Here is a 23,166-nt window from a genome sequence, read left to right on the forward strand (position 1 = left end):
ACATCTGTCCTATCTTCATCCATCACTAATGTATTAAACTCTTCTACAACACTTTCTTCGTTCCACAACTGTGTTTTAATCTGCTCTGTAACGATAAGTTCCTCCCGCGTTGGTGTTTCTTGTGAAATGCCGAACACATCTGCTAACAACTTCACAATTATAGATTGTCGCATTTTGCACACATATGACGCGCCTAGTAAATCGCACTCGTGCGTGCTGGATAATAAACAGAATTGCTTCAATATATGACGACAACGTCTCACAATCTTTGTGCTCTACCTACGTTGAAATCACTCGCTTCTCCTATTCCAATAGCAGGTCAATATTGATCTAGTGTGGTATTTTTCTAATATATCATTAACAAAACCACACGCAACAAGTGTACAAATCAGTTTCCAAAGTATCCCCGCACTCGGTCCAATGCCACTTCCTGACTGCCGTTTGTGGTGGCACACAAAGAACATAATCTTCGCTCAACACTTGTACTTCTACAACAACATACACTACTTGTGTCTCGCGCTTTTACGTCCCACACTCTCTGCTCACTTCCTCTACGTAGTTGCCTGTGGCCCATAGCATGACAAATTACTTCGTACCTCTTTCATTTTGTAGTTCCACGCCATCTGATTTTGTCTTCTCTCATAAGATCACTGCTTGGACAATCTCGAAGGGAAACCATGAGTACACATGTGAAAAAAATGTGCACATTGTATTTTATGAAAAAAAAAAAAAAAAGTTCGGTTAGCTCTTATAGCGATTGCCATGGAAACAACAGAAACAAAAAATGTCCCCGTGTTTTGGAGGCGTCCCTACACTTGTCTCCCACCGAGTTTGGCTCACATATATCCTACCTACGGCGAGGCGGCGTTTGCGGTTTTGTCTACGGAATCAGCGAATACGCTATATACACTGCATCGTCAATTACCCGGGTCTTCGTCCAGTCTATTTTTTTTCTAGTCAAGGATACAATCAGGGGTTTACATCTTTAATTCCGAGGCCACATCGGCACTTTCGGTGAGACTAGGACAGATGAGGCAAGCAGGTTTGGTCCGTGCTACCATATATCATCCCGACATTCGCCTTGTGCAACGACGGCTTATAAGGCACAATATGCAAGATGGCCGGCCAAAATATTTTCTCTATTAATATCCATACTGGACCGATAGTGTCCCGGATGGATGAGTGGTTAAGCTCTTCGCTTTGTATTCAAGGGGTCCCGGGTTCGATTCTCGGTGGGGACACAAAAGGTTCGGATCCCTCGTTAAACTGTAGCTCCCATCCTTTATACGTCATTATCATCCCATGGAAGGCAATAGCAAACCACCATGGGTTCATCCAGCCCAGGAACCTTCAGGCCAAAACCTGCCTTCGGGCAGAACACCGATCATCATCATCATCATCATGGAACGATGCTCCCAAACACTTTCGTTTCTGTGTTATCATGTGTACCCCCTTCACTTTCATGTCTATATTTGTCCTCCCTCATGTACATTATTCACTCACGACTATTGTTAAACCTTTTTACGTACGTGTACAGAGTCTTTTCAATTGTCTTTTGTATTACTCATATTTTTCCTTGTGCATGAATTGCTATACTGTGCTATATCTTCCATATCAATGTTATGCAGCGCTGGCAACACTGCGGTCCGGATGGCAACCCTGATTATGATCTTTCTTCGTCCTTGATGCCCTTGTTATGTTTAGCTTCGTTCTTTTGGTTGGACTTTCTTTCCCTGTTTATACGAAATTAACATTTCCCGTCATTCCTGACTTTCTTCAATATTGCCGACATTCAATGTTTCCTCTTTCCTCACTCCGCTTCCTATGGCCCTTAGCACCTTAAATTTCTCTGTTCTTTGTGTCTTTTCATGCTCAATCAGATGGCGTATGTCTGCATCTGATTTGCGTGACAACCATATGGTCCGTTACTTGTTAGGTACTTGCATTTTGAAGTACTTCTAGCTCCTGATAATCTTTGTTTCTGTTTCACCTGATGTTAAATACGTTAATTGAATTTTTCCAGCGAATTTATTTTAGAGTCCCCATCGTTCTGTTATTCAATATTCAGCTTGTTCTTTTATTTTCTTTTAGTTGGATATTTACTTAGTTTCTTAGTTGGATATTCACTTAAACCAATATAGTATGTCATGGACTTCGCTAATCACCAATTTCTATTAATGAAAAAATTAAAACTCCGTATTTTCCAATTTTTGGAAAAAGAATAAATAAAGGTAAGAAACCTGAAGCATGGCTAAACGTGTTTAAATTAAGCATTTATGCGTTGCCATTTCTTCCCACCCTTCCGAATATTTATTTTTTCTGGGTTTTATTCTACCTGGCGGGAATAAACTTTCGTTCGAAAAGTTCAGACTATTAAGATCCAATAAATATTATTTTTGCCTTGGTAACACAAACGCATAGTAAAAATTATGATAACTTTTGAAAACTGATGGTCAACTCACGTATTCCATAGACAGGAAAGAATGAAAGATCACCTTAGCACCCCTAACGGCGTGGAGATCGGTAGATCGGTACGTTTGAGCAAACTCATTGAAGGCGTGCGCAAAAGGTTAGAACTTTGCTACATTGATAACAACGAACTGGATTCTTTTACTTCGATTATTACATCAAATTTATAGACTTTGTTTCTCCAAATTCAATCATAATGAAATCGCTCAAATTTAAGAGATAATGAGGACGCGATTCTCATAATCAAACATCGTGTCTTCGATGCTGGCGGCTCAGGTCTCTTCGTATTTGTGTTACACAGTTTACCAGCAGTTCTACAATTCCCGGAAACCGTTATTAGAAGCCAACAAGGAAGAAAAGATAAGATAGGATCACATCAAGTGTCTTTTCGGCCCTCTAGAGAATGTATAGCGTCATCGTAAAATTTGCAACAAAGACGGAAATTCTGGACAGTGTTAAATTCGATTGATGGAATTTTTTACAGTGCTCCGTGTGAATGCGTAGTGATACTTCGAACTCGATATGCTTCAGGTTTTTTACACAAACACTTGAGTAGACAAAACATTAGAATTGGTATTTGGATGTACACATTGCTACCCTTTGACTGACAAATTCTTCTAAGCTATGAGCTCCTGTTACAAGGAAGAATTGTTGAATTTTCATAATTTAATGATTTTTGGCCTACCCACTTGGGATACGCCAGTCGCACACAAGTATAGGCTAATCAGGTGCCCTTATTGTCTTATGAGAAATCAGATAATTATGAGTAATGAGTTATTTTATCGTTGTTCTACAGGGTTCCTACTGGTCAGGGAAATCAGGGAAATTTTATAAAATATATTTTTTCTAACATTAATTGTACACCGATTTCAGCTTAGCCAACCATAAATGATCACAGTATGGGAGGTAAGTGGAATGTACGCATGAGCAATTGGTTATTATTTGTCTCTATAGAATAAATGTTCTTATATATAATTATTGACCATTACTCTTTCCTTATTTATATGTCAACGTCATCCGACACCTGTCCTGAAAGTCAGGGAAATAGATTTCTCCAAATCAGTAGGAACTCTGTTCTAATCCAAGCTTTCCCTTAGTTGTAATTATTTATAAATGTTGACGACATCGAATAAAGACTAAGATTTCGATGGAGAGAGAAGAGTGAAGAGGATGTTGCACCTTGGGTTTCATTTATATCTTTCCGACACCCATCGTGTATCATTGTGTAATGTATTTGAAGTTTCTAATCATCGCATAGACTTCGAGGTTGATTGTCTTTTCTGGTTGAACCACGTGTTCTCTTCCAGTAGCGTGCTCAAAATCACTTCCTGAATATTACAATTAGCCTTTCTCGTTACCTCATTGAAATAAATTTTCCGCTTTTCAATTCCTCTCATTCCCACTTAAAAGGGAACAGTAGTGGATATGACTGGTATGGATGAAAAGCTTTGGTTTAAAATGAGCTAAAACACTTTTCATTATATTTAATTTCCGGTGTGAGCTCATGTGGTTCGAATCCCACATTCTGTAGCCTCGCTAGTGAAAGGGTTGGTAAACCCCAAACTCAACTCGAGTCCATGTTGTTTTTACAATGCTATGATATTAAGTAGTATTAACTTATATATTTATTATTTAGTAAATACACTAGAGTACACAACAAAACAACATAATACAATACACAATTACGTCGTAAATCAATAATCACTCAATGGTGTAATCACCATCTTTGTCAATGACCGACTGCCAGCGTTCAGGTAGAGATTCAATGCTTCTGTTAGTCAGTTGCTAAGAGCAGCTTCATCATGAAACTTATACCTGAATGTTGTTAAAGAGACAGCGAAAATGATGAAAATCAGAACAGGCAAGGTCTGGTGAATATGGAGGGTCAGAAAGTGGTTCACAGCCAAGTTAAGGAATCACATATGTGGTTATTCTGGCCGTATGACAGTGCATTATCCTGGAGTAACAAATAGGTTTACCAGGTGTTTTGTTTCTAATAGCAACAGCGAGTCGTCTTAGGTTTAGTGGCTAACGCATGCGCCTCTCTTAGTGGGATGACGGGTTCGAATCCTGGTGTGAAATTTGAACTTATAAAGTTGGTTCGGATTCCACCTTAAACTGAAAGTTCATGTTTTGTATAGTTCTTGTAACGGAATGGAGCTGAACTCCAATTCGATCAACATAAGAATGAAGAAATAAGGGACTAAAATATTTAAAGTGAATTCCTCTCCCAAATTCGATATACGATATTCCTCCAATCGGAGAACACAATTGTATTTCCAATGAAGATAATAAAAAATAATGTTCCGACAAGGTAAGTGAGTATTTACAAGAATTCTCATGAGATATCTGAATTAGTACTTTACAATGATACACAAATAACACTCACTACACATTAATTGATGCAAGCTTTCAATAATAGAACGAAGTTGATTTGTTTTAGAATCTCACGTTTTCCATTTTTCAAGACAGTTGTTTCTGTCAAGGTGGTAGGTTTATCTGGGGCCTCCCATTTCTTCGTAGACTCTCATTTCACATCGTGATGAATCCTGAATGCATTCGTCTGACATTCATTGCTAAAAACATTAATACTCCCAGTATTTTCAAAGTTGATTTTTTAAATATATCTCTTAATTATGTGATAACAGAATTGAGAACACTTGAGATGGACACAGAGGGTCCTTCGTATTTTGGACTTTTTTTTGCACATGCGAACTTTTGTTTATAAGACAATAGAATAGAGAGTATGAGGGGACAAAAAAATTCAAGTTTCACCTTCTGCAGTTGTGCCTCGTAGGTTAAGAGGACAGTGATAATCAGAATGAATGAAATGGTGGAATGAAGTAAGTGGGATAAAACGGGAGAACCCACTCACATGGTGCTTGTCCACCATAAAACCCACTTGGTACGAGCTGGGATCGAACCAGGAAGCCCACACACCAAAGGTCAGTGTTCTACCACTGCCACCGCGGCCACAGCATCTGTTCCCTCGGAATTTTTAGAAGGGGCTATGTATCTCTAATTCCAAGTTCAAAATGTGTTGCTTTATAATGCATTAACTAAAAATAGATGTAAGTGTTAAGATTCCACTTCGTGTTCTTGTTGTGTTGGAAGCAGTAACGACGTCAGCTGTAATTTCTTGGGGTTAGGGGGGAGCAAACAGAGAAGCAAATAAATTTTCGGGGCATCTAGTTTTTTCCTCTATATGGAAAGGGACACTTTTATATTACTTGACCTGCATTACATACAACATATCTGAGGTGGGGTCGGGGACGGCAGCTTGCCGACCCTCTGGCGTCGTCACTGGTTGGGAACAGTGCAGTCTTTGTAAACAAATCCCATAGCTAGGAAGTGGCCAGGAGAAAAACTGAGCCCCTGCGACCACCATAACCCCTTAAATTTTTCAATGTATTAATGAGTGAATGTAAAGTGAACTTAAGTTAGTCTCTTGGGCCCTCTATTTTAGTGTTCTGGCTACAGACCTGCTAACAACCGCTGCTGGAGTACATTTTCTTCTAACATTGTGTACAGGGTGGCCCAAAAGTAGGTATATTCCCCTGCATTACCAATAATACTCAGAAATATAAATAAAATCCAAGTGTTCAATGTGTGACGTCAAAGTAACAACAGAAAGAGAGATACGAAGAGTCACAGAGGGAGAAAGGTATTGAGAAGTGTTGTCAGGGTACGAAAAGTTATGAACCAGGAATATCGATGTTCTTGATCGCCTATCTCTGCTGTTTTTATCAATGCGAGATTTCTTGATCTCTTTATTCTATTCGTGCGATTTACTGAGAACACGGGAAACAACTTTCTACGAGGGTCGCTTCTAAAATCGCGATATTTCTGCAGATATTCTGTGACGACAGGATATTATTCCACGCACTGTTAAGCATTTGATAATTCTTTTTACTATAAACCAGATTTATACCAATTGTTGAAACTTGTCCTCATTCAGTAACTTCAAAATAAATAGGATCTGCGGTGACTCAGTGGTAGAGTGTTTACTTCTTGTGTGTATAGTCTCAAGTTCAAACCCAACTCTCGCAAATGGACTTTGTGGCGGGCAAACATCGTGTGTATGTTTTCTTGGGGTTTCCCCGTTTCGTCTCACTTTCCTAATTTATTATAATCACTGTTTCCCTTAACTTGGAACCATAATTGTGAAACGTTAAACTCAAATAAAGAAATTCAAAATGAATACGTACGAAATTGATTTGTAAAAATAAACGAATAATCTTTGGTTTCAGGAGAAACTTGTTTCCATTTAATAATGTTGACAAACATTTACAATGATTATATAACTCCTCGCATCTTGAAGTTCCATGCTGGTAAAGCACATGTAAGGACTTTTGTATTATTATTTAAAAAAAACATGTGGCGTCTTTTGCCACAGCCCCTGCCATTCATAGATGATACTGAAAACTTCTGAGATTGTGAGAGAGAAGTTGATCTTTCCCGTTTCACATTTCAAAGGTTTTATATATACAGGGTGGCGCAAAAGTAGGTATACAGTACCGTACTGATCAGCTCATTGTATTTTACATAATTTCTTATTGTTACCCATCAAATAGACTTAGTTTATTTATTATTTGTTCTTAACACGTTCTCTGCGGCAGTGTAAAACTGAGTTCGGATCTCAGTGCTATACGAGTCACCGTGTGTCTGATTCAACGTTTATCCGTCGATGCTGGTAATGTTAAAAATCTGTACAAACGAAAATACCACAAACGCATAGAGGTAATACAATGCATAAAACGGTATCGCACAGAAATGAAATATTGCACGAGCCACAGCGAACGTGTTAATGCGTTTTTACTTACTTCTTTACTTACTACTTTTGGGGAGAAAGAAAAAAGTTCTAATAAACATGGGCCGAAAAATGCCTCCTTTCAGAGTTATGATCCATTGAAAATTCGAAAAATCATTTTTCAAAACTCCCTAACTTAGCAACTATAGGACCTATCCGAAGCGGTTTAAGGAATTACACAGGAACTAGTATGTTCTTTATCTAAATATCCATGTTTTACCATCTTCCGTTATCGGTGAAAGGAACTGTGAAAGGAAGTTGAAGTATAGGGATACTTCCTTAAGTACTAATGGTGCGTTCGTTTCGCTGGTACCGGTGAATTCTGAAACATGGATATTTAGATAAAGCGTATACCATTTCCTGTGTAATTCCTTAAACCGCTTGGGATAGGCCCTATAGTTTCTAAGCCAGGATGTTTTGAAATGTGATATTTCGAATTTTCGGTAGTTCATAACTCTGAAAGGAGACGTTTTTCGACCCATGTTTATTAGAACTTTTTTCTTTCATTTCGTATAAGGAACCGCCTCCCAAAGTTTGTCGGTGGAGTTACCTACCACCCTGTATATATATTTAAAGTTGGAAGGCCAAATTAATGAAGAAACTCTTGAGTGACTGAGATTCATACTCTAAGATGAAACAGTTGTTTGTAATGCATATATTTTAAACAACTACCTGAACGATACCAAGCGTTTTTTTTTTCTTTAGTTTTCCCTTTCAAGCTTCTGTTCTTTAGGCTATAGGAGACGGATGATTAACCCTTATAAATTATGGCTTTTTTAAATGTAAATTATAGACTTTCAGTCAAGCAGCCACAGCATCATCCCTATTTATTCTAGGATCATGGTTTGTACCTCATTCTCTTCAGAATAGAATAGTTTTGCAAACAGTACCATTCACATTTCCCTATCATCTCCCTGAGGCGGAAAATTTTGAGACAAATCTGGAGTTTTCTGAATTATTTTTTTTTCAAATTTTGAGCGCTTCTGGATTCCCCCCCCCCTCCCCCACCGCCGTGTTAACGCATAGATCTCAAAATCAATAAAAAAAATACTAAGAGGTATACTGAATGCGTGTTCAAATTTTCAGGCTTCTATCTTGAAAAGTAAAGAAAAAAATATTTACTAAATGTGCTAAGACTATCCCCACAATACCACAGATTCCCGTATGAGACAGGATCTGAGCCAAAAATTCCTTGAGACATCCCTATTTATAGTAGGATCTCTTTCTCTGCAGAATAAATTTATAGATTTCAGCCTTTCAAACGGTACCATTCACATGTCTCCAGCATGTGTTTCAAGGGTTTGAAAAAACCTGGGTATTTAAAAAAAAAAAAAAAACCCACCTGCGCCCATATGGGGTTCTTCGGGTTTTTTTTTTTTTTTTTTTTTTTTTTTTTTTTAAGAAATATTTCAATGTTTTTGGGGTAAAAGTGATAAAATATGATTTACATTTCAAGATTGTTATTGTCGCAACTTGCATCAATTTTCAATTCACTGTTGTTTTGAAAAAATTGCCGCCATTTTGAAATTTTATATTGGATCGCCGACAAAATCTATACAGCAAATTTAAAATGTCTCGTGCTTCTACCCTCAAAATTTCAACTTAAAAGTTCGAAAATTGCACCCTGTAGCATGAATACCCGCTATTTTGAATTTTATGCCGCCAAAATCTATACAGGAAATTTATAGTCTCCGGCTTGTACCGTGAAAATTTAAACTTAAAAGACCGAAAGTGGTACCCTGTAGTATATGTGGTACAGGCAGACAAACGAACAAATGTAGATCGACTCATCCCAGGGGCCTCAGTGACGTTCGCCAAATATGAATACCAAATAGCTATATTCATTTAAAACGAAGACATAATTCATCAAAATGTCTTGATATGAAACAAATATTTTTCAACATAAAATAAATGGTTTTATTGTTGAAGTTCACTTTCGATACTTTGTGTGTTCAATTACGGAAATTTCCCGAGTACTTGTTGCAAAACGGTTCTTTTCCTAAAATTAATTTAAAACAATTAATAAAGATATAATTCATATTTTACAAAGTAAATGCTTCAAAATGTCTGAAATGAAATTAAGTGCCTTCCAGCGTAAAATAAATAGTTTTATTGTTGAATTATTCACTTCCGATGCTTTGTGTGTTCAACTGCGGTGATTTCCCGAGCACTTCTTTCTCGACGGATTTTCCCTGAAAAGACGTCTTTATTGTGCATCAAAACTTCCATTAGTACGGAAGTTTGAATTCAGCACTTCAAATAGTAAGTGTTACATAGTCTTCGGGACTCCGAGCATTAAGTTTCTTAAATTTGACAAGAATGTTTACGCTATTGCTGGTGTTGATTCTACAAAATGCTTATTTGAAGAGTAGCAACAAATGACTGAACTAAACAGTTGTTGTTGGAAAACCAAATTTTACTGAAGAATACTTTTGTTACCATCAAAGGTAAGAAATAATACTAATAGTTTTACTAATGTATTTATATATTTATTGGTAGTACCGACACATATAACCTTAAACCCGTCAACGTGAGGGATAACGTCCCTCGGCGGGGCCGAGTCGGGGAGCACACTATTCACGAAAAGTATTTTCTGAAATATAAAATTGTACATTTTACTTCAAATAGGCTATAAGCATAATCCATATTTAATTTGTTCTATAATTATCTCAAGCTAAGGTGAGTTTCGTTTATTATTATTATTTATTCATTCAGTGCATTCAGAACTTTATAAAGGTCTTATGTTGAATATTGTTGTATACCTTAACGTGAAAGCATCTAATTCGCCCAAGGAAGCTCCAAAATCTGATAAAAATAACTTTCAATGTGATCACCTTAGTTGTACCAATAATGTAGTAAAAAGCAGCTCAAAAACTCAGGTGGGTCCAACCCGAAAAAAACAGTGGTGGGCTGGGCTGGGCCCACTTGGACAAACCCTGTGTGTGTCTGAAGCGGGAAAGTCGCGAAAAAGGGATTTTTTGTTAAAAGCTTTTTTTTTTTTTTTTTTTTTTTTTTACCTTTTGAACTCCCCCCTTTCCGCCTGTGTTAACGCAGAAATCTGAAGCAAATCTGAAAAATTCTAAGGGGTGCACCGAAATATGTGTGCAAAATTTCAATCTTCCAGATACAAAAGTAAGCCCACCAAAAAATAATAAAAATAGGCATAACAAAATGTTCCTTTGTTTCACGTTGTGACGTCATCACATCCTGAGTCTCGACGTAGAAAGGCGTGAAAGCATACGTAACGTGTTCTACAATGAAGAAAAAAAAAAAACGAAGTAAAAAGCTTTAATCATATAAAAAATATACGATATAATTTATAAGGGTTGTGAAATTAAAACTGTGTGCTCTCCTACCGGGAATCGAACCCGGGATTACGTACACCAAACACGCATGCGCTAGCTACGAGACCAGCGGGAAGGGCATTCTACGGTTTCCAAATGTATGCCTGGGAATCAGGGAAAAAGCACTTCATGGAAGATTTATTCATTAGAAAAACAAGAGCTATTTTTTTTTCAACCTCCGGTAAACCACGAAAAAGAACCAAACTTGAATATAGAAATTTTATTGTATACATACCTTAGCTACAGCCCTCTTCTACAAGCTGCCATTGCGTTTAAGATACTTATCATATCTCGGCACAAGCTTTCCTATGACCTTCAGAAACAAAGTTCTCACCTAATCACTATTCTTGAATTGTGGTGAGAAAGTTTGCAACGTTCCAGGCACAATTTTTTTTTTTTTTTTTGTAGCCACTTGTTACGGTCACAGTGGCAAGAGAGCTGATCTTCAAAAATGACCTTTCACGAACCGCGTGATTCACGCGTTCAGCACCGTCCTTGTATGCATGTAGCCATTACTCAAAGTCGTCACTGTTAACCTTTCATTCGACGACGATTCTGTGTCCCTTTCGTCTAAAGAATGCAAATTACAGCACATACTTTATACTAGGTGGACGCTTCGACACTCGACATGTTCCCTCGTCCGCTATCCTAACAACTGAAGGATAGTAAGTTAATCTAACGGCGATCATAATGGCGACGTCACGTGAATCGAGTTGCCAAGACCCTTGCATCGTTGCACATCGTTCTCGTCTGGTGGTTTATCGGAGTTAAAAATATATAAATAAAAAATGTTAACACTCGCCCGACAGAGATGGGGTCAATTTTGACTCAGTTTCACCGTATTCTTTTTTCTTTCTTTCTTTCTCGTAATCCACTTAGGTATACTTGTTTTTAAGTTCAGGAGCATGTTTATCATGTTAACATTCTTCGTTTGGTAATCACAGTGCGAGAATTTCCTGTTTGACTCAGCCTTCGCTGCTTACGTGAAGACATGTTATAATTTGTTTGTCCCAGACTGGCTGGGTGCTTGAACTTTTTTTTTTTTTTTTTCATTCTGCATTATTATTTTTCTTTGTTCACAATTAAAATGACAATGAATAAGAAAAAAGTTGTACTGAATGCAAACGTTTTGAATGTAAAGTCCACTGCACAAAAATATGCGTTGTAAAATGTACTTTTTATCCGTTGTACCATGGAGTAGTGTTGTGTGTAAACGCTTATTAAGCTCACATAACACATACTGAACCCCGTCTTTTTATTATTATTATTGGTCTAGTCAAGCATGGAAGAAAGAACACCCTAGATGCGTTTTGGAACCGGATAGTCAACTTGGCGGCACCAAGTGGGGGCGAGGGGCTGACGTTTATTTCTTAAGGTAAATTTGAATTTTTTTTTTACTGCCCTTTGTTTTCAAGATACAAGATTGAAATTTTGCGCACACATTATATACATAACTACGTATTTTTCACAAAGTTTTTAGATCCCAACATAAACCCAGGCCAGCGCTAAAGGGGCGCAAAAATTTTGATTTAAAAAAAAACTCCCGGTTTCTTCCGACTTTCCCGTTTCTGGTGTACAATACGGACAAGCGAGTGGTACAGTTGGAAAGGTAGCTATTCTTAAAAGTATGAAGCATGATTCTACGATAAATAGTAAGGAAGCAATAGGTATTTGACTGAGTCTAAAATTTACCTCAAAAACTGGAAATTCTACAAGGATTGATGAACAATCAAAGTAAAAGTGTTATTTTTCTAGTCTTCCAGTATTATGCACACAGAATATACTTAATTCACTTTCTAATGTTGTCCATAGAATAAATACAATTTATCGAAAATCAGTAATGTTTCGTCAATAGATGTATCATCACTATGCCTATTTTTCCATTGAGTACACTTCTTGTGGCTATCATAATTTTTAAATACACTGGACTCTCTCTTAACCGCCCATGTTTCAAGAAATATGTCATTTTCATTATCGGTCGCGCTCTGTGCTCCAGCAGTAATAAATATACGCACAACAATAATAGAATACTGTGCTGTACTTCGTTCAGTATTATACACACAATCGTATTTTTTTTTTTTTTTTTTTTTTAGTTTTATGTTTTTCTTCAATCAACACACATACATCGAAAATAAGTGTGTTAGTGTAACGCAGTGGTTCTCAACCTAATTCCAAGCATCACCCTTATAATTTCTGGTTTGATTTTTTAAACAACCCTCTACCTGTTGAAAATGTTTAGGAGACCTATTTTTTGGTGTTCTTAACAGTATGTATAAAAATAAAAAATATGCCTATCAGAACAAAATTCAAAATAATATTTAAAATTTTTTTCCAGTATCAGATTATATTTCTCTCTTCCGCTTATCTTCGCGACCCCATGAAACCCTCTCGCGATCTTCAGGTTGAGAATCCCTGGTGTAGTGTAATGTTTTGTGTGATAACAGGGCTCCCAGATGTCCTATTTTTCCTATATTTTGGAAATGTGTGTGTATTTGTCCTATGTATGTCCTATACTTTAATATTGTCCTTTATTTCCTATATTTTTCAGTGATTGAATTATTAAAAATACAAGCCAAGGGCAGTTTCAGTGATGATTTAAATTGCTACGTATTAGCAATATGCTAAATGTGTTTAGCTTTTTTTTTTCTGAGGGACTAGTCACTAATCCTCACTATTATTTTTTTAAATTTGCTTTTCTCTATCCTCCCATGTCCACCCTATTTTTTCTTGTTTCCTATATGCTTATTCTTCCCCAATGAAGGTTAGCTGAGGAACCTTGGCATGCTCCAGTTTTTTATAACGCAAGCTGTGTTAGCATTTTCTTTCTCAGTGTGTGCAGCAGTATTGGCTTGATATTGAGGTATGTTGGTATTCACCATCCCAACGCCTTCTAATATTGCTGTACATAATACGCGCCCTGGAAAACCTGGGAATAAAAGTGTGTCGTGGAAACAGCCTGGAAAAGTCATGGAAAGCAGAAAAATGGTGAAAATCCTAGAAATGTCCTGGAAATTATTTGTGAAATGAAAAATGTCCTGAAATTTACGTTGCATAACAGTTGTTAGAATTGTATATATAATTTGCACAGCTATGGTGAATGAAATGCTGTAATATTGTTTATTTCCGTATATATTGTTCAAATAATTCAATGTTTAATTAGATTCAAATATTTCATTACAGAGAAATAAGCTATCAATCTTCTTTTTTCATTAATATTTTTGTATTAATCTAAATCTAGTTTCCAGTTGCCTATTGGAGTGAAGGGTGACCTTTTCTTTTTTTCTATATTTATATTTTTTTGTGTTCTTCAGAGCATAATATTCTATTGTATAAACCAAACTGTGCTATTTTATAAACCAGACTGCCCTATATTTTTGCAATGTCCTGCTGGGAGGCCTGTGATAACTATTGTGCTTTATTTAATATACACTATTTCGTTCAAGTGAGTGTCACTGGAGCGGCTTGTGCTCGACACTTTTGATTTTAATAATTTAAATTACGGTTGTGAATTGTTTTATTTCAGCAATATTTTTAAACACAAGAGAATGGAGGCTCTGGCTAGAGAAAGGGCATTATGGAAAGCAGGATATATGGAATTATAATACTGTAAGCCTTCTTTTAACCATTATAAAGGTGCTATACAATTAAGAGACTATGAAATGGTGATTTTTGTTTTCACCAGGGCCCGGTCCAATGGTGATCCGTTAACAGGGAGTCTACTGTAGCTTTACAACTCAATTGTATTAAAATTATATTTTGGTTAGAAAATTTTGGTGTGTCAAATATGACCTTCTGCTCCGCAAATGCGTTACAGTAACGATCATCGCCAGACGAGTGTCCATTTCAAAAGATTTCTGAACAGAACCAGACATAATTCCTGTATTGAAAGGATCAACAATACCAGTTAACTTACGAAATTAAACAATTTTTATTCTCGTATACTTTTAAAAAATTACACGAACAACACAACAAACTTTAAACCTCAACCAAACTTAAATAAATAAATAAACAATTATCATAATTCTTCTCGATCTTCAAAGTTATAATCCTCTTCAACTGAACCACCGCAGAGTCCAGCGATCTCGGAACACAGTTTCTCATCTGCATTATCCGAGGATTTTGAAAAAACTTGGATGAAAGGCTCATCGTATTCTTCGACAATACTTTGGCACTAAAATGATAAAACAAGACGGCATATTCAAACGTCATGCTTTGCAAAATATAATCATGTTATAGTGATTAACACTTGAGATATACAGTAAGTAGTGCATCACAGGATTTGTACACAGATTACAATATTTTTTTTCCAGAACAATAATAATAAAGTCCGTACTCTCCGAAACACACGAACAGTAAATATGGTAATCTTGACCGTAGATGTTTCAGCAATAACTTATCATTTTCATAAGTACGACTTCTTTAAGGAACTTTACACGTACTTGCTTGTATGTTGTACGTGAAATGAAATGAAATGTTTTAAGTTTTACGTCCCACGCTTATGCCGGCTAGGTTCAAGGAGGATGAGAAATGAATGGAATGAACAAAGTGGGAGAAAACCAAAGCACACGGTGTTTGTTCACCACAAAGTTCACTTGGCGCGAGCTGGTATCGAATGTATGTTGTACGTGTAGAATCATATCGTCAGTAACATTTCTGAATTGTAGAAAACATTTAAACAGAATTATGAATGTGCTTTAATTTAGAAACAACTTTTGAAGTGTTAATGAAACATTGTTCCGAATTTCCTTCGTTCTACACATACAATATGTTCCGGGAATAAACCAACAAATTTCGCATACGTGTCCAGGATCTCACTACAAAATATTTGTGACTTTGGTCGGAAACTTCTAATTATGGAGATGGGGCCAATTTCACGTAATTACCCTACGACCAATTCTATTAGTTGCTATAAATTTTTCATATCGCTGTAATTCCGACCAAAGTTAATTATTTTGCTTGTAATGATATCCTAAGCACATATGCGAAGTTCATAACTTGTTTTATTTAGTGTAGGCTCTCTACGACCAATTCTAGTAATTACTTTAAATTGGCTCTATCTTTGTAATTTGGCGTTTGTGACCAAAGCTGTCAGATAAACGTTTTTCCTTCTGTTGAGGCCTGAATACGTTTAACAAGTATGTTGATTTGTCCCCGGAACATCATGTATGTTGCTTTCCTTCTAAGTGTTTAAACTCGGGGACGAAAAACCAACATATTTAATATCTAACCGACCGCTTATTTCGAATATCAAAACTGTGCTATTGACAGATTTTAAAGAAGTTACACTTCTTACTTGATTCACATTAATTATCCTTCAAGAAAATTATATATTCCATTGTTAATGGAAATGAAATTGATGTGCGAACAAGCCATATCCATTAAAACTGGTTTGAGATTTAAACATTTTTTTTTTCTTTCGTTGTAATTCTATAAGCAACGTAAAATTTCTTAAAGGATTCGTACTGATGAACCTTCAACGGTCAAGATTATTATTTTTACCGCCCGAGTGCGTACAAACTTTATAAACATTCCATATGCATCTTATTGATTCATTACGCAATTGTCCAGAATACGTGTTATGACACTGAACATTGAGTACACATGGTCACTATTATTTACAATGCAGGCTTTCAAATCCTCTACACTTGCTTCTTTACACACCTGCACTCCAATCTCTATATTTTATATTACGAGGGTTTTTTTTTTTTTTTTTTTTTTCAACCTCCGTTAAGCTACTTGACGAGACCCATGTGAGATGATGAAACAAGGATAAGACAGAGTTGTTTAATGGCCGTCGCCCACACTTTAGACAAACTCCGCCGTTTAATCATTGTTAGAGTACTGAGCATGGGAACATGTGCAGTACAATCGAGACGAAACGCACCACCAGATGTAATTATGTCATGTACTCTTTAGCTGGAAGGGCAAAATACAGCCGCAATTCATTGTCGAATCAGTAAAGATTACGGCAGGAACTTTCCGAGGAGTGATCAGAAAATAGGGTTACAAAGCTTGCCTGCAGTGAAACGTTTATATATTGTTTCATTCAGCCAACAGATGGAACATAGATTACGTTACTTTTTTGGTAGAGTCTCCATATCGGTTGAGGCGCTTATTGCAACGTAGGACGAGTTTGAAGATTCCCTTCTCGTAAAAATCCTGTCCTTGCGTGATCAGCCACGTGGTCACGAAGTGTTTTACCTCTTCGTCTGAAGCGAAGCGACGGTCTCCTATGTGCTCCTTCAAGTGCGGGAACAGGTGAAAGTCGCTTGGAGCGAGGTCTGGGCTGTACGGAGGCTGCTCAATGATCAAATCTGTTGATGCTGTGGTGGGTTGGCCACTGCGCTCCTCGTCGGTGATATTTGTTCTACCAGCTGCAAACTTTCGACAACATTCTGTGGCATGCCGATGAAACATTACAGTCTCTCCGTAAACCCCTACCATCTCCCGGTGAACTTCAGCCGCGGTTACATGTTTCGCCAACAGAAATCGAATAACTGAGAGGACTTCTTTGCGAGACCAGTTTTCCAAACAAGTTGCCATTTGTGTTTACCCACAACTAGCGCCATAAGTAGCGGGTGGTGAAACTGCACAGTTGCCAACTCCATGTGGTAAAGTGACCACACACCCCTTATTCCTCTATAACAGACGGAACTCCAGAAATAGTGGTCTTGTAACTTTACTGTTTCTGATCTTCCTTCGTAAGTGATAGCTGTGTGCAATAATGGACTTACCGACGTACAACATGAAAGCGGGTAATGGTGAATTTTTCTGGTGGTTGACGAGTTTACTGAACATGTGAATTTTCATGGTTCGTGAATGGTGTGGATTAAATTTCTGAACTTCAAGATCAGCGCCTAGGGAAAGCGAAATGCATCACACTTGGCGCGCGCTTCGATTGTTCTCCATATGTTTTCAAGTTCCCTACTCGACAACGATTGAAGGACAGAGTCTAACGGTGTGGGCGGTAAACGACGGCCAATCAACAACTTTATCCGAGTTTTGTCATCTCAGGTGGTTATACTCTGATGGCTTAACAGGTTGGAAAAAAATAGTACTTGTATATACATATAAAAATCACGCTACAAAGGCAAACTATATCCTTTCGCTAATAGTTTCACCAGATAGAGTGGGAAAGTAAAAAGGAAAAGCATACAAAAGTAGTGGGAAGTGTCCACATAATATGGCATGATATTGGGATGGACGGTTACGTGATAGTGTTAGCAAGGAGACGAGGAACTTTAGTAGCGGAAAAGAGAATTAATGAGACAGGTGGGCCGTTAAAGAGTGCAGTTATGAAAGTGTAGAGAAATTTTACATTTGAAGAATAGGAAAACACAGAATTGAAAAATACACGTAAATAATACGCGGACAGTGCAGCAGTGGTTTAACAAGTTTACGGACGGTGACGAAACACTCGAAGACGCATTACGTGCCGGAAGACCAACACTTGTACAAAATGAAGATCTTCAGTCTGCAATTGAAGCGAACAGTGGCCAGACATGTGAGGAGCTGGAACTACAATTCAGTGTGAGTGTAAAAACCATTCGACATCACCTCCATCAACTTGGGTAGCACTACAAGTTGGGTCCTACATGATCTGACTCCGAGCCACAAGGCAACGAGAGCAGACACCTCTGTTTCTTGGCTGTCTCGTTTGAGGAAGGAGCCATTTCTGGAAGGACGTTGACATGTGATGAGAAGTGGGCCCTGTACGAAGCTCCACCGCACCGTCGTCGTTGGTTAGCATCCCATGAACCGGTTTCAAAACAGCCGAAACCAGCACTTCACTTCACCAGAAGAAAGTCCTCCTGGGTATTTGGTGAACTGCTCGCGGCATCGTGCATCGGGAACTGCTACTATGTACTATCAGCAGCTCAGCCGTGTTCAAGAAAAACTCTGGAGCCAGCACTCCTGAATTGCAAAGAGGTCCTCCTGTTACAAGACAACGCTAAGCTCCACGTAGCTAGGATGACCCGGGACACTATTCTAGGCCTCGGATGGGAACCACTATTGCATCTGCCATACTCCCTGAACACTGCACCGTCCGATTATCACCAGTTCCATTCCTTGGACAATCACCTTAGAGGACGCCTAGGTGATTCCTCTACTAGGTTCAAATTCCTAGTAGAGGTGCAAAATGCACTTGATACCTTATTCGCGTCACAGCCCACCAAATTCTGCCGCGACGGAATCCATGGCCTTTCAGGAGGTTGGCAGACGGTCGTTGATGCTGATGGGGACTATTTTTGATCTTCCAGATACGTCTTAATTGACCTATCGATGTTCGAAGGTGGTGGGTGAAAAAACGACAGAACTTTCTTGGTTATCTTATAATAATAAGGAACTTCTGAATTATTTGTTTTAAAAAGCTATGATTACTTATTGAGCGTACAAAAGATATTTGAATTAATAATAACATACTGACTTCCTGTAATGTTCCTTCAATACGTACGAGGTGTGACCAAAAAGTACGGTCAATCATTTTATTAGAAACAAAGTAATAAGGTTACAAAGGATTTGATTTAACCTGCTTTAAAGTACTATCCTTGGCTGGCAATGCAATTATCCCAACGTTGAATACATGACTGGGAGCATTTCTGGAAGGCTTCGTTTGAAAGGTTTATCAGCTGCTCTGTCGTGGCCCTCTCAATGTCAGAAATGGACTTAAAACGTTGTCCTTTAAGCACGGTTTTAATTTTTGAGAAGACCCACAAGTCGTATGGTGCTCCGGCCAAAAACTCGCGGATCAATAGCATAGTGTGACACGGCACGTTTTCATGGTGAAGAAGCAAGATATCTGTCCATTTTATTGGCGGTTTAAGTTCTTTTCACGGACTCATACGAGACGTTTAGTTTTCGGAAAGTTCTCGAATAGTCATTCCCCTGTTTGGACAAATCATTTGTGTCACTTTTTACACGTATTCATCTGCTTTTAACGTCGAAGGACGTCTCAATCATTGCTTGTTTTCAATCGACTTCAATGTCAGCGCTTCATCGCCATACATCGTCTCCACTCTTCTGCCTTTGGAAGCCAACTAACATGTCACAACTCGTTCAAACTCGACACTGACTGTACCAAAGGTTTACTAACTGAAGTGGACACAACATCGATAGATGACATTGTGGAACTACAATCACCATACTTTTTGATTACACTTTGTATATTTCGATTGATGTAGCGGTCATCCTTAACAAGAGAAAGCTTAAATTATTTTCCTAATCAGATCTTCACTTGGTTGATAAAACTTATAGTGGTATGTTGAATATATATATATATATAGTGGCGGATCTAAGGGGGCTATAGCCCCCTCCCCCCTTGACGCTCAGGTATACACTGGATAAAATGGGCTTCAATCCTGCTTTACACTGGATAAAACGGAAAACTATTGTTTAGCCTCTCCCTTGATCATATCCTGGATTCGCCACTGTATATATCATGATGAAGATTGACAGGATAGTGACTGTTCATTATTTTTCTTTAATAAAATAAAATAAAATGGATTCAGAAAGTAACTATACACATAGGGAAACAGGATTGTATGTTGAACGAATGTATTCCGTACGCTGTGTGTAATGCCTTCTGCGAAGTCGGCAATTCTGAGTTCTGTGAAGTTTACTTCCGCGAGTAAGTCAGGGTGGTGATCTTGAGACGAGAAGGTATGCCTAGTTCTGTTATTCATTGTGTGATCATCGTCTTTGAACGACTCAGATCGTGTCTTTCCGTGTGCATTTAGAATGATGTTAATTTTAGAACAGCATATACATTTCTCGTGAAATAAGTTTTTCATATGCATCGTGAGTACACACAGCCAGTGAAAGACGAGTTTTCCGTTAGATTTCCAGGTACATGGAAAGACGTAGTCTCGGACGAACACACAATGAATAACAAAGAGCTAGACATATCTTGTTTTAAGCTCACCACTCTGACTGGTGCGGAAGCAAACAGGAAGCAATGCAGGCTTACCAACTTATGTAGAAAATATTACTTACAACACACAAAATACAAAACCTCAACATATAATCGTGTTTATATAAGTGTAGTTATTTGTTAAACACATTGTAGAAAAAGATTCAAATTATGGAATTTACTCTCACAACGTTTAGGAACGTAGCAGGCCCCATCGAAAGATGAAAAGCACAACTAGGCACAGAAGACAATAGTAAAAAGAACATAGTCTAGGCCTGTTGTTAAGAAAAATCATGTCAATTATATTGCATTTATCTTCTTTGCATTAAGAGGACACAATGGACAGTACTGGAGTATTCCTCTGTGGTACAAGAGATTCTTGGTTCGATTTTAGACCTCGTGAGTTTATGGTGGACATCTTATCCGGCTTTTCTTGGAGTTTTCCTGTTTCTTCCCAGACTCTCATTGCAGTGGTTCTTTCAATAATCATTCATCTCCTTTAACCTACAGGGCACAATCGTCGGGCGTTAAACTAGAAGATTTACTTTTTTTCTGTGTACCAATCTTGATTCTTTTAGAGGGCTGCCACGTTGTAATTTCCTTGCATGTCTATATCCAAATTCTACCTCCCATCCCCAAAATAAGCAAAACATTTACCAATGTGGACACATCCAACCATTTTTTTTTAAACGCAACATTTGGAATAAGTATGGCTATCAAACTAGGCAAGAACGAGGACATATTTTTCTAAGTGTAAAATTACTTTATCGATAATCTATAGAATTGTGCTATTCACCAGCCTGTGTGTTCATCTAAAGAATCTTACAGTGGGAATACTTAAAATATTCCTAACAGAATTAAAAACATATTAGGAATATTAGAAACTAATTATATTTCGAGGCTGCTTCACCACTTTGGAAAGTATTTCTTGGCATTACATGAAAGAAATTAAAACTTAGCAAAAATCCAATAGTACGGAAAGGAAGGTAACGTACTAAGTACTGACTTTACGTAAAACCCAAGAACTCACGATTAAATTTGAATTTAGATGAGCTGGACAACAGTTCTGAATTTAACAGAAAATTTGATAGCGCTCAGGAAGTTAGAACCTAGTAGTTCTGTGCAAGAGCAAAGATGGAGTACAGGGTGATTATAATTCAGGTCTCACTTTCAAAATGCTGGAAAAAAAAAAATGCTGGTCAGAATGACTTTATATTCAAACTGAATATACTTGAAGAAGGTGGAAAGAGCATAACACAAAAAAGTTCCAAAGTGTATCAATAGATGGCATACTATGCAAATTACAAGACTCATGCGCAAGACACATTGCATTTGTTATAAAAACGCGGGGTACGTGGCGTTCTCCTCATATTGCATCTTAGCAGCTTGTCTTGCGTCTCTCAATGAAGGATCGTGCTCTGGTGCCGTGGTGGATGGGCTTTCCACTAACTGCCACAACTGTTGAATGACTTTTTTCCGGTCACAAAACCGAAACAATTATGCACATTCAACAGTACGGTTGATTTAATGTGCAACTCATGCCAAAGTCGTCGTATTTCCATTCAAAATGTCAATTGTAGCCGAATCCACTTCTATGCCGCTTACAGCACCATCTATTGATACACTTTCGAAAGTTTTTTTTTCTTATGCTATACCGTTTTCCCCTTCTTCTAGTGTTTTTTTTTTAACAGCATTTTGAAACTGGGACTTTAATTATAATCACCCTGTATAATAGAAGCAGCTCCTCAAGTTGGAAGTTCAATTGTTTTGTTAAATCATCGGGCGTTTTATTTCTAACTTTCTACGTCTATTTTCCTCTTTCATGTGCTGTGAAACATCGTAAGTGTAATTTTCATAGTTTCAATAGTGTATTTCATTTGTATTTTTCAATTAATCACATCATGCATAAATCCTCACAATTCTAAAATTATTTCATGCAAGATCTAAATCCAAACAATTTTAAAATTTACATGACGGTGCGAAAACTCCAGTACCTCTTCAAGCTTTGTGAATGTTTGGTCCAAGATACAACTATGCTGAATTAAATATTTTGTTTCAGTAAGGCGAAAGAGCAGAAAGAAGGGTAGAAAGGAGGCAATAAACCAAACACTTTACCAAACAATATGAAAAGGAAAAATTCATAACCTTTCGAGAAACTCCTTTGAGCGTGCTCGTGTAAAACAATGTGAAGTGTGTATGCATAATGAGGCTTACCACGAACAGAGAGGCTGTTCTAAAACTTATCCCTGAAGCGTTTCTCTCTCACTGTTTTGCGTGACTGAACGATTTCATGTCGATAGTCCTTCTACTCTATTTTCTTGAAAAAGTTCTTTATTCAGCTTCTGCACATTGGGTGAATTCTTTACGATAGTCGTAGTAGTCTAGCTACTAAAATTGTTTAGAACATACAAAATAGTATATGTAAAAATAGTCACCATAACACGTTCGCTCATATGAATTATCTTACTTATTTTGGTTTTTGTTTTGAGTGCTTCTCTTTTGTTATTTTAAAATTGATTTGATAATTTTCACACAATGAAACTTTAAGCAAAATTATTTGAAAAATTAATAATAATCTGAAAAAAATTACCACTTTGAAATATCAAAATATGCTACCTTAAGGCTGTTGCTAC

General features: G+C 37.4%; 1 protein-coding gene across 3 annotated transcripts in view; it reads right to left on the reverse strand.

Moving 5' to 3' along the window:
• Positions 1 to 14,532: 14,532 nt before the first annotated feature.
• The window catches only part of LOC145675637 (protein seele-like), a 58,729-nt gene continuing 50,095 nt past the window's right edge, over positions 14,533 to 23,166 (reverse strand). For all 3 annotated transcript variants that reach the window (XM_081746185.1, XM_081746186.1, XM_081746187.1), the window contains one exon: positions 14,533 to 14,794. In XM_081746185.1, the coding sequence (XP_081602311.1) occupies positions 14,639 to 14,794 (156 nt within the window). In that variant the 3' untranslated portion in view covers positions 14,533 to 14,638. The remainder of the gene's footprint in view (positions 14,795 to 23,166) is intronic.

This window comes from Thermobia domestica, chromosome 18, assembly GCF_964235325.1.
Source record: "Thermobia domestica chromosome 18, izTheDome1.hap1.1, whole genome shotgun sequence".
Taxonomy (NCBI): Eukaryota; Metazoa; Arthropoda; class Insecta; order Zygentoma; family Lepismatidae; genus Thermobia; species Thermobia domestica.